This window comes from Haliotis rufescens, unplaced genomic scaffold (assembly GCF_023055435.1).
Source record: "Haliotis rufescens isolate VD_foot unplaced genomic scaffold, xgHalRufe1.0.p SCAF_2, whole genome shotgun sequence".
NCBI lineage: Eukaryota > Metazoa > Mollusca > Gastropoda > Lepetellida > Haliotidae > Haliotis > Haliotis rufescens.
The window spans coordinates 46,859,516-46,879,414 of record NW_025963890.1 but is presented as its reverse complement, the minus strand read 5'-3'; the positions used below and the strand labels follow the sequence as shown (position 1 = coordinate 46,879,414).

General features: G+C 41.7%; 1 protein-coding gene across 1 annotated transcript; it reads right to left on the bottom strand.

Moving 5' to 3' along the window:
• Positions 1-142: 142 nt before the first annotated feature.
• LOC124142195 (tetratricopeptide repeat protein 4-like) lies at positions 143-16,439 on the bottom strand. Its single transcript, XM_046510506.2, has 12 exons — positions 16,338-16,439; positions 15,340-15,517; positions 13,789-13,906; positions 9,311-9,472; positions 8,755-8,832; positions 7,888-7,955; positions 7,681-7,737; positions 6,281-6,367; positions 4,264-4,469; positions 3,049-3,139; positions 1,641-1,723; positions 143-268 (listed from the first exon to the last, which is right to left on the bottom strand). Exons 2-12 carry the CDS (start codon positions 15,505-15,507, stop codon positions 172-174), a joined length of 1,215 nt encoding a protein of 404 aa, XP_046366462.2. The 5' UTR covers positions 15,508-15,517; positions 16,338-16,439; the 3' UTR covers positions 143-171.
• Positions 16,440-19,899: the final 3,460 nt, after the last annotated feature.

Genomic DNA, 19,899 nt, shown 5'->3' with positions numbered 1-19,899 from the left:
AGAGTTGTCTCCCTTAGTTGCTGAGCTTGACTGAGCAGAAATGAATTTGCATTTTCAAAGTGTTTCAGTTTAGGATCTTCAAGTTGATTCCAGATGACAAGAAACATTCAAACTCTCTGGGATCCAGTAAAAAGGCAAAATCTTCATGTTTTAAAATTTATTAATCGAGCATCATGTTTCATAATTGTATCGTTTGAGATAATCTGTCCAGCACTTCGAGCCCACCACCAACAGGATAAAACAGGGCGTGCCCGCATTCACCGTGAACCTGCAACACATGATGACAATCAGAACAGCTGGTACAGGTGCACTCAAATATACTCACCGACAAAAGAAACGCGAACTATAGAAACATATAGAAGTATGTACGTTTATAAGAGTGAGTATGGTTTTACGCCGCTTTTAGCATTATCCAAGCAATATCAGGGCAGGGACACCAGAAATGGGCTTCACACATTGTACCATGTCGGGAATTGAACCCGGGTCTTCAGCATGACGAGCGAACCCTTTAATCACTAGGCTACCCGACCGCCCCTAAGGGCAGTTTCCAATGTTTATAAGAAGGGCAGTTTCCAATGTGTACCAATTAATGACAAAACTAAGAATCAGTCAAGTGTTACCACAGAGTGTCTTTATTCTTATCATATGCTGCACATGATTTCCAACTTTACACGCTAATCCTGCACGACACAAATGGTGCATCTCGAGTCATGGATCTATGACGTCATGTGATGCGTTCATGAGCGTTGGTTCACACAACATAACAGTATGTTCGTTTGTGCATCAAACCAATCTAATATCTCTTGAATATGAGTAATTCTTCATATATTAACCAACATATATGGTATCCATGTTTCTTTTGTTGGTGAGTATACATGAGTGAGTGAGTGAGTTAAGATTCAACGTCACATCGGCAGTATTTTAGCCATATCGTGACGAGAAGTACATTCATGATACATATATTTATACAATATAAAAAGCTGTCAACGATGGACAGTACAATAACTAGAATATCACAGAGTCTATTCAAAACTAGTTGAGAATATATAAAAGTCATAAGTATTAGTGAACAACACAATATAAAAATGGGCTAGAGATCGTCAGTAACTAAAGGGAGATCACCATACCAGGGACCATGGGGACTTACAGTGCCTTTGCTTCCTGCATGGACCAAAATGAGGAGTGCTTTTGTACTGGATGTTGGGATAAAAGAACAGTGTCTGTATAAACAGATGCAGTCTCTCACTTAGCTATTGTAGTTGAGTTGGAGTGCTAACGAATGTGTACCCAATGATGTTTCTTAAAATGCTGCTGTACAGAACCATTATCAGTGGCAAGGAACTGACTGGGGTTTCAAGCCATGGACTGACAACTGTTAGTGCTGCTGAAGGGGTCGTCGTCGGCACAGAACAGAACACAACACATACCCCAGGCACGTTTCTGTATACAGGAATACACCCTAGTCAAAATACAGAAACGTAACCTAGGTGCCGTGTGCGTGTGCGTACTGTCTAAGAGTCGACCAGTCTCCCCTTAATCCCCATCATTGGGAAACTGGGAGACACGATTCCAACCCACAGTCCCTGGGTGGAAACAAAGAATGATGATGATGATGATGATGATGATGATGATGAACCTACTTTTCGTGCCTCATGGCTTGCAACAGGGAGGAGGAGGGGTCCACTTTATGTAGCTCTTCCTTCACACGATCCTCAAAGAAAATCTGAAATAGTGCAGGAATAAGTGTGTTCCGGTGAACTGTCTTGCAGAATCCGTGGGGCATGAGTACAAACTGTTTGACACACTGCAGAAAGTCATGACATTAACACAATTCAAGATTCATTTATCAAGTATATGTTGACCTCCCTTCTCACATATACTGAAGAAGAGTATAGGGAACACATAGAAATATTGCAGAATCATGTTCACCACTGTTGTCAATGAAAATGCTTTATTTCAAGAAAATATGTTACCAAGTCCAATGTTGCTATCTAGTGTGTTCAGGACAATGTCAAACAATTGCTGTTTTGGGGGTACATGCAGGAAGATTTTCATCTTCCTGAGACAAGGGCGTTAACTGACTATTTACGTCCAGTTTCCAACCTTGCCGAACTATGCTGGATTATCGATCAGATCGTCTTGACTGGATGCCGCTAATGTGTTTGCAGCAAATGCCAGTGATATGAGAGGTGGAATCTGGTTGGTCAATAGGAGGGACATAGAAGGGACATAACTCATAATAGCGACAATCGAGTCTGGAAAGTCCATCCTAGTTTGGCAAGGATGAAAACAGGACTCTCATATTCAGTAACGCCCTTGCTTGGGCAGATGGCAAGATTCCATGCCAAACTCATGTGGGAGTATCAGTGTATTTATTCGAACAAACCAAACAAGCATGCAGGGAAGGTGTGTAAGGAATTATGATTATGTCACACATATTTTTGGGGAAACAAAGGCCGCTCTTCCAACAGAATTGTTTGATTATTGTTGCCATGGAAACACACAAACAAGGGAAAATTCTACTGACAAGCACACCATTGCACTTATTTGTCAAGCAAGTTTTTGTCACACCACACTCTGCAATATTCCAGCAATATGACAGTGAGTGAGTGAGTGAGTGAGTGAGTGAGTGAGTGAGTGAGTGAGTATGATTTTACGCCGCTTTTAGCGATATTCCAGCAATATTACGGCGGGGGACACCAGAAATGGGCTTCACACAGCAATATGATAGAGGTCTGTGAATAATCGAGTCTTGACCAGACAATCCAGTAATTGACATCATGAGGATCGATCCACACATTTAGGCTACGATGTCATGCAATTAAACAAGTCACTGAGCCCAATCCCCTGATCCATGATACATGGGCATAGAATACAGGCACACCAAAGGGAAGCAACTCATAACGAACTGCAGTAGCTTGGCCACTCGTGCCCCAAGGGAAGATGTGACGTTACAATACATACTCATAGTTCTAAAAACTTGTCTAAAGCTTGCACCAATCAAAAGCCATTATTTCTGCAACAGCCAATCAAATGCTACATACTCACCTCTATAGCCTCGGGGGTGTACTTTTTGTCCTCATCCCACGGCGGCGGTTCCACACCTGGGCCAAACATGTGACAAATGTGGTCCCAGAACCTGATTGTACAAAGCATCATTCCACATGAATTATGAAAAGAATTGAGTTTGAGTTATTGTATTCTTATAGACCTTAGCGATTATATTTTATGGGAGACAAGAGATGGTTTAGCTCTGAAATCCCTGCTGGGTCAGAATGGCAGCTGAGACATAAGCATGGGGTACTGGAGACATATGCTGGGTCAGAGTGCCAAGTCGGAGACAAGCATGGGTACTGGAGATGTATCCTTGGTCACTGTTATTGCTCCATCAGCTATTAGTGGCAAAAAGATTGTCATTAATAAATGAGTGAATAGGGTTTTAGAATGCTTTTAGTAATATTCCAGCCACATCACAGCATTAAATGCGAAAAATGCAAGTGGTCTTTGCTCGCATTATTAAACATCGCATTTATATCAACAATAAGACATTTTGGATAGCAGAAATACCAACTTAGACAAACGCTGTTTATTGAGCAGCACTTGTTACAAGTATATAAACAATGTTATTCAAACACTAATTACATCCTGTGAATTGTCACTGCTGGGGTCAAGACAAGCCTTCTACTCACTCATGTCATCACTGATCACACCTGCAAGTCCAGACAGACGCCACCCAACACGGTGTCTTTGCTCTTTGCGACTGCGGCAAAGGCCGACACGAGCCAGCGCACATGTATTGTTTTAGCGGAAGTACTCTACTCAGCGCTAATAAGCGGTGCTATTTGGTGTGTGATTGGATTAATGTAAGGTTGGATTAAGGTGAGGATTCTCGCATCCTGAGGGTCGCATTTTTGGCTAGGGGCCAGCGGTCGCATTCTTTTTGAGACGCATTAATTTCACGTTTTACAGTACTCATGTTGGGAGTGAGTGAGTGAGTATGGCTTTATGCCGATTTTAGCAATATTCCAGCAATATCACGGCGGGGGGACACCAGAAATGGGCTTCACACATTGTACCCATATCGGGAATCGAACCCGGGTCTTCGGCGTGACTAGCGAACGCTTTAACCACTAGGACCGCCCCAGTTGGGAATTGAACCCTAGTGCTTGGTGTTAACCATCAGGCTTCCCCATCACCCACTGTTATCAGTCATGAAGATAACCTCCCAACAGTTCCTGCCTTGATTTCAGGTCGTACACTTACACATTATTCTCGTTGAAAGCCTCAATGAAGTCTGTTTGTCCATGCTCTGGATAGAAGAACAGAACTGGCCAGAACATGGTGCCGCTTTCATCTACATGCACCTTGGATCCAGATGGGTTGTGACTTTCCAGACTTGTGAACAGGAGAGGGTTGAGCTTGGCCGTCTCCGCCGTCCTCTTCAGTCCACCCACCTTGATGCCACGGTCCTGCAACATCACGCAGGTCATTAATGGCAGATCTGATGAAGCTTATAGTCGTGCCATCCAAGCTATTCTGCTTCTCATCCCAAGGTTTTCGTTTTTGTTTGTTATCAGCAGTTATAAACCTCCGGTGACGTCATCCTATTGTTCTCCAGTTGGGTTAAATCTCATAAACAGGGACGTTGTAATGCCCCTGGGATTTTATATAATATCACCGGGATTTTATAGGATATTCAAGTCATATTTGCTATATAATGTGTTATAATATCCCAGGGATTTTATATAATGTCCTGGGTATATTATTAATATAACTTCCGTTCAGATTGTAACATGTAATGAAATGTAAAATCAAATGACAAATGTTTTTTTTATATTCCCAAGGATCGAACTTGCAACCTTCATATCTGTAGCCCAGTGAGTGTACCACAAGGCTACAGAGGTGTTGATAAGCCGCACTGCTTTTTAGAATGTCCTTTTCAAGATCCGTACACCAGCAACAGATATTTTACGCCCGTTTCTTAAGGTTCATGGAAAGTATGTTTGAAACATAAAAATGTTGATAAATGTTGTTTTGAAGTTTCTTTTTTCATTTTATAAGTAAGATGAAACACTTCCCCTCGGGTTGTTATGATATTTAAAACCCTTTCCCTTGGAAAATCACTCGGGATGCAGGTTTTAAATATCATAACAACCCTTGGACGTGTTTTTTCCTATCAAGGCCATGTCAGGTCCGTCCATGTTATACATGCTTCCCACCATCAAAGTTTCATTGTGGGTCATAAGAACAAACAATATCTTTGGGTAGCTAAGTCCATCACCAATCAATCACCTTTTGTAGAAAGGATTCTTAAATTCTAAATGGCAGTTTTTTCTCTTCCTGAATAATTATTAAGGATCATGTATCAACAAGACTAAAAATAAGCAGGGCTAACGAATACCCCGACTTCCACTCCAACATATTTCGAAGTTCAAAACATGGAAAACATTTTCTCTGAAAATCCAGTTATCCATATCAAACTTTGTGCTTCATCTCTCTGATTGGTATAGAAACTGTACCCCCAATTGGAAAAGTATCCATGACGGAGTTTTTAAGTTAGGACACACAAATGGTGAAGTAAACAAAATATTTTAAGTTCAAAACATGAAAAACATTTTTTTTCAGAAAATACATATATCAAGATCAAACTTTGCACTGCACCTCCTCTATAAGTAAGAAAACTGTTTCCTAAATTTGAAAAGAATCTATGCAGTAATTTATAAGTTATAGGTCACACAAATGTTTAAGCAAAACCATTCTAAGGAAAAAAGTAAAAAAATCTGTATTGTTTCAGAAAATTAAAATATTGAAAGCAAACTTCGCACTGCACCTCTCCTATAGGTATAAAAACTGTTCACCAAGTTTGAAAAGATCAGTGTACCAGTAGTAGTTTTCAAGTTATAGGTCGCACAAAAAATGTCCTCAGAAGGATGGACGTACAGAATTCCTTGCTATAACTACAGACCGCCCGCCCTTTTAGGTAAGCCCTTTTAAGGAATTTCTGAAACCCTCAGTAATTGTTTTACAAAATCTGACAGCAGTGTTGTCATAGCGTTCACTAAAGTTGCTGTTTACAGTATTAGTATTGCCACACCATGAAGGGACACAACTTGAATCAGATTTCACATAAATGTACCATGTCATGCATAAATGGCTACAATAATTTCCATACTCAGTGGGGATACATAAGCAAATTGATAAGGCAAATCAAATAATTACGGTGACATTCCACTGATGACATCATAATGGGGTTGAACAGCATCCCGTCACTTCATCTCACCTTTATCAGTCCAATCAGCTTCCTGTCTTCAGCCTCCTCCCTCCTGTCCTGTGCTGCTTGCTTCCGATCATCCCGCTCCTTCGTCCTCTGAAACACAGCAGTCTCCATCATACCTGAGACACACACATGCAAACACAGCAGTCTCCATCATACCTGAGACACACACACACACACACAGCAGTCTACATCATACCTGAGACACACACATGCAAACACAGCAGTCTCCATCATACCTGAGCCACACACATGCAAACACAGCAGTCTCCATCATACCTGAGACACACACATGCAAACACAGCAGTCTCCATCATACCTGAGACACACACATGCAAACACAGCAGTCTCCATCATACCTGAGACACACACATGCAAACACAGCAGTCTCCATCATACCTGAGACACACACATGCAAACACAGCAGTCTCCATCATACCTGAGCCACACACATGCAAACACAGCAGTCTCCATCATACCTGAGACACACACATGCAAACACAGCAGTCTCCATCATACCTGAGCCACACACATGCAAACACAGCAGTCTCCATCATACCTGAGACACACACATGCAAACACAGCAGTCTCCATCATACCTGAGACACACACATGCAAACACAGCAGTCTCCATCATACCTGAGACACACACATGCAAACACAGCAGTCTCCATCATACCTGAGACACACACATGCAAACACAGCAGTCTCCATCATACCTGAGCCACACACATGCAAACACAGCAGTCTCCATCATACCTGAGACACACACATGCAAACAGCAGTCTCCATCATACCTGAGACACACACATGCAAACACAGCAGTCTCCATCATACCTGAGACACACACATGCAAACACAGCAGTCTCCATCATACCTGAGACACACACATGCAAACACACACATGCACACACACACACACACACACACACACACACACACACACACACACACACACACACACACACACACACACACACACACACACACACACACACACACACACCATTAGAACTGCCCACCCACTCACTCCCCACTCAACCATCAGAATAGGCCACATACTCTACCCCTACTTCACCATTTGAACAGCCTTCCCACACACTCCCCACCCAACCATTAGAACAGCCCACCCACCCACTGACTACCCTCCCAACAATCAGAACAGCCCACCCACTGACTCCCGACCCAACTATCAGAACGGCCCACCCACTGACTCCCCACTCAACCATCAGAACGGCCCACCCACTGACTCCCCACTCAACTATCAGCACGGCCCACCCACTGACTCCCCACTCAACCATCAGCACGGCCCACCCACTGACTCCCAACTCAACCATCAGCACGGCCCACCCACTGACTCCCAACTCAACCATCAGAACGGCCCACCCATCCCCTCCAGTACCCACCTGCAGCTTGTCGATCTTGCCCCTCAACGTGAGGAGCTCTTCCTGCCCAGGTTCCAGCTGAACAAGGTCAAGGTCATGCAACTCTGGGTATGACGACTTAATGATGGTGAAGTCAGAGTAAACTTACCCTCGACACAGGTATGATTTCATTACAACACACTACACTAGACTTCATGTCTTTGCAGTATGTGTTTATTTGAAGGATACCAGCAGAGCAGCATCTATCCACTTCATGGTGTCCACGTGCTTGCTCAGCTTCATACAGCATTCCACACCTGAAGTACACAAGTCATCACACACTGGATTTGAAGCCTGCTTATTTTTACTTTTCATGGTGAAAATCATTATACTCTCAATCTCAAGTCATTTGAAAAACATGCAAACTTATTCAGGATACTGACATGAATACCTTGAATAAAATTAGCTTGAGTAATACTTATTTCTGCGTCAATTTCTCAGAATTCTGAAAGCACATCATGAGTATCTCCAAACTCAACTAGTCAGCTCTGAGCATTTCAAACATTGTGACAACATTCTTCAGTACTCATATTGACACATTACATTTCTTTGGTAAAACTGAATATACTATACACCAACTTCTTGATTACAATGAGGATAAGTGAGTGAGTGAGTATGGTTTTATGCCGCTTTTAGCAATATTCCTGCAACATCATGGCGTATAAGTATAACACTACAGCAGTGCTTGTCCACGACAGCAGTGCATGGTGTCAACAGTACAGCATTGCTTGTCCACAACAGCAGTGCATGGTGTTAACAGTACAGCAGTGCATGATGTCAACACTACAGCAGTGCATGATGTCGACAGTACAGCAGTGCATGATTCAACACTACAGCACTGCATGATGTCAACACTACTACAATGCATGATGTCAACACTACAGCACTGCATGATGTAAACACTACAGCAATGCATGATGTCAACACTACAGCAATGCATGATGTCAACACTACAGCACTGCATGATGTCAACACTACAGCACTGCATGATGTCAACACTACAGCAATGCATGATGTCAACACTACAGCACTGCACGATGTCCCAGGTTCACTCACCTCTCAGGATTGCCTTCCAGTGGTCAGGCTGAAATTTGCGAGCAAATATACAATCCCTTAAAGAAGACCCATAATTTCCTGAAAGAGAAAACATCAGAATGTTAATCACAAATCCAGTGTCCAACTGTTCTGTCCGATCCTCAGTAGCCATTGTATTCCAGCAGAGGTGTGATATTGTGCTGCTTACCAAGGTGTCTAATGTGCTGCTTACCCAGGTGATAATGCACTGCTTACCCAGGTGATAATGCACTGCTTACCCAGGCGATGATGTGCATCTTACTCAGGTGATGCAAGGCTGCTTACCAAGGTGTTACAATGCTGCTTACCTTGGTGTCACAAGGCTGCCTACCCAGGTGATACAACGATGCTTACCCTGGTGTCACAATGCTGCTTACCCAGGTGATACAACGATGCTTACCCTGGTGTCACAATGCTGCTTACCCAGGTGATACAACGATGCTTACCCTGGTGTCACAATGCTGCTTACCCTGGTGTCACAATGCTGCTTACCCTGGTGTCACAATGCTGCTTACCCTGGTGTCACAATGCTGCTTACCCAGGTGGTACTGTGCCGCTGCTCGGTTGGTATAGCACACAGCATTCAGCTTCCTGTCGGGACTCTTGCTCTTTATGGCCTCAGTGTAATTGTCGATTGCAATGCGATACTTTTTCTTCTTGAAGTTGTCATTACCATCATCTCTGTAGCTGTCTGCGCGAGCTGTGGAGAAATAACCATGTTTGAGTTGGAACAAATTTAGATTCACTCATGTAGGGTATATGAGGGGCCTTTAATCAATCAAGTCTCGGTCACATCAGTCAGTAGGTGAGGATATGAGCAAAGTTTGTTTGTTGTTTAACGCAGCACTCAGCAATATTCCAGCCATATTACAGCAGTCTGTAAATAATCGACTCTGGACCAGACAATCCAGCGATTGACATCATGAGCATCTATCCACGCAAATCGGGATCCATGACATGCATCAACCACGTCAGTGAGTCTGACCACCCGATCCTGTTAGTCGCCTTTTACGACAAGCATGGGTTACTGAAGACCTATTGTAACCCGGATCTTCACGGGTCTATGAGCAAAGTCCAAAGCTGGGTTGTATGATGATATGCAAATCAACTACTCCGTAAGTCAATGAGTCTGACCATCAGATCTATTTAAGTCTGTGAGTTTAAAGGTCGGCATGCGGGTATAAAGGAGGGAGGGAAATGTCCTCCAAGTATGGCACCAACTGTCTTAGGGTAGGGCTGAGAGCAGAGGAACATTCAAATACAGTTTGTGAAATATTTCGAAAACTATCTAATATTTCATAATAATAATTGTGTGGACCATGTACAAGGGTGATAGGAATGCATACTGTGTTTGTTTGTTTGTTTGTTTCTTTTCTTTGTTGTTTTACGCCGCACTCAGCAATATTTCAGCTATATGATGGCGGTCTGTAAATAATCGAGTCTGGACCAGATAATCCAGTGATTGATGTCATGAGCATCAATCCACACAATTGGGATACGATGACATGCATCAAGTTAGCGAGTGCGAAACAATGGTACATACAGTGGAATAAGTCTGCATTTAGTAAAACATTCTAAAATTGGTAACCAAATTTTGAATTTCCCTTCTGTCGGTCAAATAGGGCGGTAAATTTCCATAGTAACTTGTCTGTGGATGGAAGGGAGGTGTGGTGAAATGAGGTTTAACGTCGTGTTCAAGATTATTGCACTTATAGAGCGACGTGCATGCATTGTGTGTGTGGCTGCTTGTACTAGTCCAAATTAAGCCGATTTAATAGAGCTAGCCCACTGAGATACCATGCTGCAGTTTAACATGAACACCCCACTTAGACACAGTATACTGATTCCGAGCTGACCAGTCCTTGTTTTAGCCTCTTCACACCAAAGTACCATCTTTCAACATCTATTGGAATGATGAGGACGGGGATCGAACCACGGACCTTCCGCTCTCTTGGCGGACACTCTACCACCATACCACGGAGACGGCCGGATGGAAGGGAGAGTCTCATTCATGGTTTTACATTACATTCTCGCATTAGCTGGGAGTGAAACTGACGCCCCTGCACTGACCTCACTCGTGACGATAGCATGGCACATTTGGGGGGGACACTTTATTCTAAGTCAGTGGGGGTGGTCACAGGTGTGTCATCTTTCAGTAAATTTAATGTTTATATTTCCTTTAACCCCCTCGTAACCACCACTAATCATTCTAGACTGACTCTAATAACCATTTTCTGTACCAAGGCTGTTGTACCATGTATCTCCTTCCCTACTCTGAAAAAATGGACTCTGCCAGCCCTTGTCTTAGTAACTGGCTGTACTATCAGTTTGTTTTCAACTGACTACTGGCCATTGACAAAATGTCTCTTGTTTCTGAATTATCTAATTATAGATCAAAGAGGGCGATCAGCTTGCTTCACAATTGAAGCATCTGGTAACAATGATGTGAAGAAAGGCATTCTACAAAATATAGAGGTTGTTCCTAGAAAGTTTGACAATGACATTTGAATAGATATATTTAATGTGCATTCATTTTCTAATATGGAATTTAATTTAATGATGGGACACTGCCAAAATGACCGCCTTAGCTATAGGTTGTTGATATAGAGTCGCTTTTTGTTTTAACGAACCACCCATGATCGAGGTGTCGACGAAAAGGTGTTGGGTCGGGACAAACAGATGCAAAGAGACTCTGGCGCCAACATGTGACATCACCAACCACCACTGAAGATGCAGACACAGTGAGATCTCTAGGGTGATTGGGAGCCAGCAACTGTCATTCCAGAGGCTTCAGGAAGCACTGGATTGGGCCAACCTGAAGTTGACCTCTCTGAGAGAGGGCTGCTGATGTCAGAAGACCTAGCAGCTGTTGCCATAGGTGTAGAGGCAGGGTCTGTCGAAGTGCAAACAGCACGAAACGTTGTATCTTCGACCACCTGTCTGGAGGAACATTATGCCCAGTCTGGTGTTGAATAAAGCCCCGATGAACTGGAGCCATTGAGTGGGAGTGGTCTCGGACTTTGCATCATTGACTAGCCAACCTAGATGATGAAGAAGCTGCAGTGTAAACTCCAGATGTCGCATGAGGATGTCTGGATATGTGTGGGCCTGAATACAATTGTAGATGTAATGTTCAAAGATGATCCCTTGAATGTGCAGGAACTTCATGATGGCTTGGTAATACGTGTGAAAAGCATGGGGTCAAAGAAATTTCAAACGAAGAAGTGGAGATGATCTCGGTACGTCTAGATACGCGTCTTGAAGACTGACCATGTGGTCGCCATGATGTCGGGATGATTTGTAAGAAGTAGCATGATGGATGTCATGGGAAAATGCAGCAGATCTTCTAGATACAGAAGCTCTGATAACGGCATCTTTAAAGGACTTGGAGTGTGACATCGACGCATCTATGGCTTCCGTTGCCGACAGGACTGTAGAAAGAAGTCTCTCTGGGACAGAGAGTGGCAAGATCACCATCCAATGTTGTCTGAGTTGAACAGAGTTGTAAAAGCCTTGTCCAGATTATCATTGACATCAGACATGATTGTTGTGGGAGGCAGTGTGATGGCAGAGGAACCAACGTTGGGTACGATGAAACATAAAGCTGGTCATTGGTACATCATCATAGCTGCAGTTGATCAGTAAGCGAAGGAACGACGAGCGCAGGATCGGTGGTGTCGAAGCTCCCGTAGATGAGGCTGGGGAAGGCTCAAAACCCAAGAGGACATCAGAACCATCTGGATGAACAGGAGCAGTGTGTCTTGGAGGGACGACTGGCGTGGGAGTCAACAACGGGGTTGGAGCGGTAATGGTGCTGGAGGGCAGAAGTCAGGGCCAGCAGGAGTGACTCTAAGTAGGGAGATGAAGTACTACTGTATTTTCTTGAATATAGTGTGCACTTTTTTCCCAAAATACACAGCTGTGTAGATGGGGGTGCGCATTATACATGCCATAATGAGTTTTGATGGGTTTTTTCACCCCAACACAAAAACATTACCGTGAGCATGTAACGACGGGAATACTACGTCAACAAATCCGTACTGGAGTACACAATGTAATCTTGTAATTACACTGTCTGGTTATAAAAAGTGTTCATTGTATATCTGGACTTAAGTGTGTACATTATTTCATTAATTTTATTCAAAATTCCTTTTAACATTGTTTTAATTAACTTCGGCCAAATCGTGTGTGAAGTGATCTGAAGATCGTACAACTCACCGTTATTAAAAGCAACCACAGTCAGATTACCGCTATTGACGCCTTGAAACGAATATTAGTTAACAGAGAATGGATACTTATATCATAAATGCAATACTTTGACTCAATAAAAGTCATATTTCTTGTAGTTTGACGATTCTATGTCAACATGTAGTTCTCACGATCACGTGCGCGGGAGCCTGGACGGTGACTGGTCAAATTGTTCCATGTGAAAAAAAATAACTGGCAATAGCGATCAGCTGCACTGAAGTGCTATGCTTAGGGTTGTTATTATTTTAAATATATTTAGTAAAAGTTGCAACTAATATAACATAGTGGGAGCCGACACAGCCAAGGTAGGTTGCCCAGGAACCGTAGATAACGACCACGTCTTGGATCTACGAGGAGAACCGACGATCCATGGTGATGCTGGGCCGTGTTTGGGTGAACTGTTTTCAGAAGATGGAAACTTTGTTCTAGGATGTTTCCACAACAGGATCGAAAGAAGGAGGAAGAAATGAATAGTGTGAGATAGGATAAGTTTAGAAATTCACAGTATTTCACAATTTTTTGCAGCCAGGTTTTATCGAGAAATCATATTTGCACCTGTTGGGTTACGAGAACCGACGAGCCATGGTGATGCTGGGCCGTGTTTGGGTGAACAGTTTTCAGAAGATGGAAACTGTATTCTGGGATGTTTCCACAACAGGATCGAAAGAAGGAGGAAGAAAGGAATAGTGTGAGATAGGATAAGTTTAGAAATTCACAATATTTCACAATTGTTTGCTGCCAGGTTTTATCAAGAAATCATATTTGCACCTGTTGGGTTTTCACTCTCGTACTTGATGGCCATGAGGCCCTCTACAGCTGGGTGCAGTGGCTTGGTCAGGTCTAAATCCTCCGGGGACCTCATGAAGGCTGGGTGGCCCTCAATATCCTGCAACACAGACACACATCACAGTCCATGATGGCCACATTCATACCAATAATGTCTTGTATTTTCAACGTAGTATTTAGATAATGGGCAAAGTTAGATAAACAAGAAAACTATCCCACGCCATGGGGTACATTAGAATTTTGTATGTTCATATAGTAGGGAAAATAAACTATAAATAGAGTCCTATAAAGCCTTAAGAAGTGATGGGCACTTGGGTCGCTTTATGTCATCAGAAAAAAGGATTAAAAGTTAAATTAATACACACAAAAGGCCCCTTCTCTGGCAAAAATAACTCAGTCTTGATAAGTATCTCTTAGATAAGCTAACTTCCTTAGATTCTGAGGAAACTTGTCCCCATTGCACATTCCCTGCACCAAGTAAAATAACATGGATCAACGGTCATAACTCCGTAAAAAAAATGGTATTGACGTGACTAATTTTTTAACTCAGTCTTGACAAGTATCTCTTAGAAAAGCATGCAAACTTTCACTCAAGTAACTAAAGTAGTTTCTGTGAAAACCATGTCCCCATTTCACACAATATGCACTCAGTTGAAAAGCATGAGCAAGGGCCATAACTCTTTGAAAATGTAATTGACGGGACCAATTTTCGAACTCAGTCTTAAAAAGTATCTCTTAGATAAGCATGGAAACTTTCATTTATGTAACTTTGGTAGTTTCTGTGAAAACTTGTCCCCATTTCACACAGTATGCACTAAGTTGAATAGCACGAGCAAGGGCCACAACTCTGTAAAATATGAATTAACAACACCAATTTTTGAACTCATTTGAGATCATGACCAGTAACATCCGTGTGTTAAATTTAATTTCTCTGACTAAATAATGTTTGTGAAAATTTGTCCCCTTTGAGATGAAGATGGGCAGAAAGAATGGAAGGAATGACTGACAGTAGGACAAACTCTGTTCTTATATCCCCCGCCCCACTTCATCATGTTCATGGTAGGGGATCGTTACTACACACACTTTGGCACTTTAGGTTTTGAATGGGACCTCGTTTAGTAGAGAGGGAGTGAGTGAGTTGGGTTTAACAGCGCTTTTAACAGTATTCCAGTTATATCACAGCGTGTCAGCTTAATGAGGGAGGAAAGTCCGAGGTGATACAGGTCTCAGACGTTCGGTGAAACCCCACGAGCCTGGGTATGGTGCTGACAAACCTAGAAACATAATCTGGGCGAACCGGCATTTGAACCCACAATCACAGGTTTCTGGTGTGCCCAATAGACGCAACTCTGCACAACGAATCACGGCGCCTCAGATGACTGGGCCACCCGTGCCCCCACTCATTTAGTAAGCTATACTTACCATAGAAAACTGGGTCTTTAAATCTCTATAATGTCTGATAACATAACACCCTGCCATATTCTGACTTGTTATTTCAACTTTAGAAATATTCCTGATATATGATTGACTCACTGCCAGTATCTCTTCCATGTCTGCTTCATGCTCAGCCTGAGACTTGCTCTTGCTCTTCTCAATCATGCCATCAAGGTACTGTTCGAACTCAGCATCCAGCTGGGCTGCTAGCTGCTTCCTCTCCTCATCCGTCCAGTCTTTCTTCTGCTTGATCAGCGACCTGTTCATTTTGACTGATCTGGAAGAATCGAGGGGAAGATGTTACTTTGATAAACAAGCCAAACGATTCATGTGCTGATACTGCTTATATGCCACACATGTGAGTCAAATGCTGGGTTTGAAACAATAATCTCGTGGCTACATCTTCCTGTGTCAAGGGAATTATCTCGCTATGAAAGTCCAGTTTCCAACCTTGCCGAACTAGGCTGGAATTATGGTGTTCATGGGGTTATATTTGTACGTCAGAGTGTGTGAGTGAGTGGTTTTTGTCCCTCTTTTAACAATATTCCAGCAACATCACAGTAGAGGACACCAGAAATGGGGTTCACACATTGTACCCATGTGGGGAATTGAACCCGGGCCTTCGGAGTGACTAGCAAACCCTTTAACCAGCAGGATAACCGGTATGTCAGAACCTTCTACATGTTTTTTTATAACACTGATATCTGTACTTTGTCCTGGCCACTGTTTAGGGTCAGTCGTCCCCTAACTGCTCCGATTTGAAACATGGCAAGGGGCATTGTCTTCAGTAAAGGTCCAATTGTCATTGAAATAAATTCTAGCAACAAGCCATACGTCTCAGCATTTAAGTTATCATCCACTGAAATAAGTGTTCCAACGGCATGATACAAAAGGAACTCTTACCAAATCGGTCGCTGTCGTAGATTATGAACCAATCTGAAACCCTGACTGTACAGATTAAATACGTATGTGGATGAGATGAGATGACAAATATGGTGATCGAAATATGGACACAATTCGTTTCACACGTAGAAAATAAAGGCAGAATGATTCATAACTTTGACCGATGACCATAAGATGACAACAGTACCACTTACTTGACGACCCGTTCCCTAATCTTTTAACATGTAAATATCGGCTTATGGTTTTCGCTAATTCACATCTGTCATAACAGAGAATAAATAGTGTGGTCGAGTCAGTATACGTCCCTTTCCCAGACCAGGCCACAGCGCTACGTTTATCGAGTGGTATACATCTTGCAAGGGACGCGACTCTTCCCATTAATTACTTGCGCTCAGTGCTACTGTCATGGCGGATCTGTTTACGCATTTGTTTACTGTCGAAGGTCGGCTTGTTGTTATATTAACGTACAGATCGCTAACTATAACTGCCAGGAAGTCTCTTAGGTGGGTTATGGTCGGTTTTATTGTGGTTGTGTCAACAGTGCGAATGCTAAATTTGTTTGCCACCAAGTATGATTAAAATCGATATGGCTCAAGACATATCTTTTAGTATCTTATGTTATCCACGCGTGCCTCTTAGATCCTTTGGGTTAGTTGTGTCAGATTTGTTTGTTTGTTGTTGTTTAACGAAGCACTCACCAATATTTCAACTCAACTAAATGACGGCGGTCTGTAAATAATCGAGTTTGCTCATGTATTGTCATTTTAGCCATTAATAATAAGCGGCACTGCTTTTCAACCAAACCTTGTGAAATCATTTTATACCACCCGTTATTATTTTTTGTGTATCATGCACAATGTTAGACAAAAGGATGTGTTGAAAGTCTCTATGTTCTAACACTCATATGTTGAGTTTGTGTTCTGTTTCCAAAATAGAAAACACTACCATTTAACACTGCAAATTAGGGCTGGGACGGGTGACTCGGGTACTCGAGTCTTGTGGGCCCTGAATAGGACCCGGGTACCCACAGGACTACCCAGACCCGTGGTTAGTCACGTTATATTTTGTTTAAAGACAAAAACATACTATAGCTCAATGGTTACACTACAAGTCGCTAATGTTAAGATTATTTTCTGACGATGCACTCATTCCTTTTGACTTGTAAATGTTTGAGTAAAAATAAAGCTTCAGTCAACTTCAGTGTATGCATGATCTGATTGTTTGATACATGTATCTGAATAGCTTTAGCCAGGGCTGCGGTAAAACAATTACCAATCTGACATTTTGTTCCCTACTCTTGAGACTTACAGTGGGTACCCGGGTAATAGGGGATCGGGTAACCGGGTAGTAAATTTGAACTCGTCCCAGCCCTACTGTAAATATATCACAAAATAAATGCTTCAATAACTGCAAACTGTGAAAAGTTTTATTGTGGTATGGTACTTAGTTTTAAGTCTTAATTTCATTCCATCTGTGCTTTAAACTTAAATTTACAAATAAAGCGTGTGTGACAGTGTTAATGCACTTTTACACTTCCCAATACAAGGAATAAAATCTGGTATTCAAGTTTCAGTGAATGTTACTTTTGTTAGAAATACAGTCAAAATCAATTGGGTTTCTGTCACTTGCAGAACTACAACAATGGATCATCTCAAGCATGACAAGTACATCCTTAATATCAGAACTCAGCTATTTATCATATCTAGCTTGTGACAATTTTAACATGATATTCTCGTTTCACATTTGTCAACTGAATAATGTGTTATAGTTCACAAGAAAATTAAGTTAGCCAGTCAGGCAACCTTAATGTTATTTCCATGAGCCCTGCTTGAAATTAATGGTTTCTTAACCATAAAAGGTCGGGGATTTAATCTTTCCGAGGACATTTTCTAGTGTGACTTATAACTTGAAAACTACAGCATAGATTCTTCTCAAACTTTGTGTATTAATAGGACAGGTGCTGTGTGAGGTTTGATTTCAATTTTTGGATTTTCTGAAAAAATACAGCTGTTTTTCATTGGGTTACTTATATTTTTTCTACTTAAACATTTTAAGCACTGCATGCATTCTTTTGAAATTTAGGGAACAGTTTCCATACTAAAATAGAGGAGGTGCAGTGCACAGTTTGATAAGTGGAATTTCTCAGAAAATATACCGGTATCTTGTTTCATGTTTTCAACTTAGAAATATTTTTATACCCCTGACCTAAAAGCTTCAAAAGGGCAGCGCATCATATTTAGGACATAAACATACTGTGTTTTCAATGTAGAGCTAGGTTACCTGTAGATTTAACCATGCTAAATTGAATTTGGAACCAAAAGCGCAGCATGAGGTTTCAAATATTAAATCTCCATTCTACCACGACTAAATAAAATGCAAACTCTTTTGTAATACAAAAATATATTGAGTGAAGTGGCATGGGTTGAGTCCAGTATTTTGAGTGGGTTGTTGATCTGAATTTACGGAATCCCTGACAACAGCCTGTAAACACAATATGGTGCTCTATATGTCCAGCAGTTCCTTTACACTGTAATACTTCACACAAACTTATCATACCTTATCATATTGCTTGTCTATTGAATGTAGGAAGTAATCGTCGCTACCTCCACAACTGTTGTAATATATTTATTATTTTTACTATGTATGACTCCTACTGGTCACTCTACACATTAATATATCAAAGAAACATCCCTGTGTGTTTTCCAATATCAATTAAACAGGAGACGAACACTGGTCGCGGAAAGGGACAACTACAGACTTTTCATATTGCTTGTATGTAGCACGTGGGTAAAAAATCGTCGCTACCTCCACAACTGTTGTAATATATTTATTAATTTTACTATTTATGACTCCTACTGGTCACTCTACACATTAATATATCAAAGAAACATCCCTGTGTGTTTTCCAATATCAATTAAACCGGAGACGAACAGTGGTCGCGGAAATGGACAACTACAGACTTTTCATATTGCTTGTATGTAGCGCGTGGGTAAAAAATCGTCGCTACCTCCACAACTGTTGAAATATAATGATTATTTTTACTATTTATGACTCCTACTGGTCAGTATACACATTATTATAAAAAAGAACCATCGCTGTGTGTTTTCCAATATCAATTAAACAGGAGACGAACACTGGTCGCGGAAAGGGACAACTACAGACTTTTCATATTGATTGGATATGGCGCGTGGGTAAATAGTGGTCACTACGTCCACAGCTGTTGTAATATATTTATTATTTTTACTATGTATGACTCCCACTGGACCGTCTACACATTATTATATAAAAGAAACATCCCTGTGTGTTTTCCAATATCAATTAAACGGGAGACGAACATTGGTCGCGGAAAGGGACAACTGCAGACTTTTCACATTGCTTGTCTATTCAGTGTAGGAAATAATCGTCGCTACCTCCACAACTGTTGTAATATTTTTATTATTTTTACTATGTATGACTCCTACTGGACCGTCTACACATTATTATGTAAAAGAAACATCCCTGTGTGTTTTCCAATATCAATTAAACAGGAGACGAACACTGGTCGCGGAAAGGGACAACTACATACTTTTCACATTGCTTGTCTATTCAGTGTAGGAAGTAATCGTCACTACCTCCACAACTGTTGTAATATATTTATTATTTTTACTATGTATGACTCCTACTGGTCACTCTACACATTATTATATCAAAGAAACATCCATGTGTGTTTTCCAATATCAATTAAACGGGAGACGAACAGTGGTCGCGGAAAGGGAC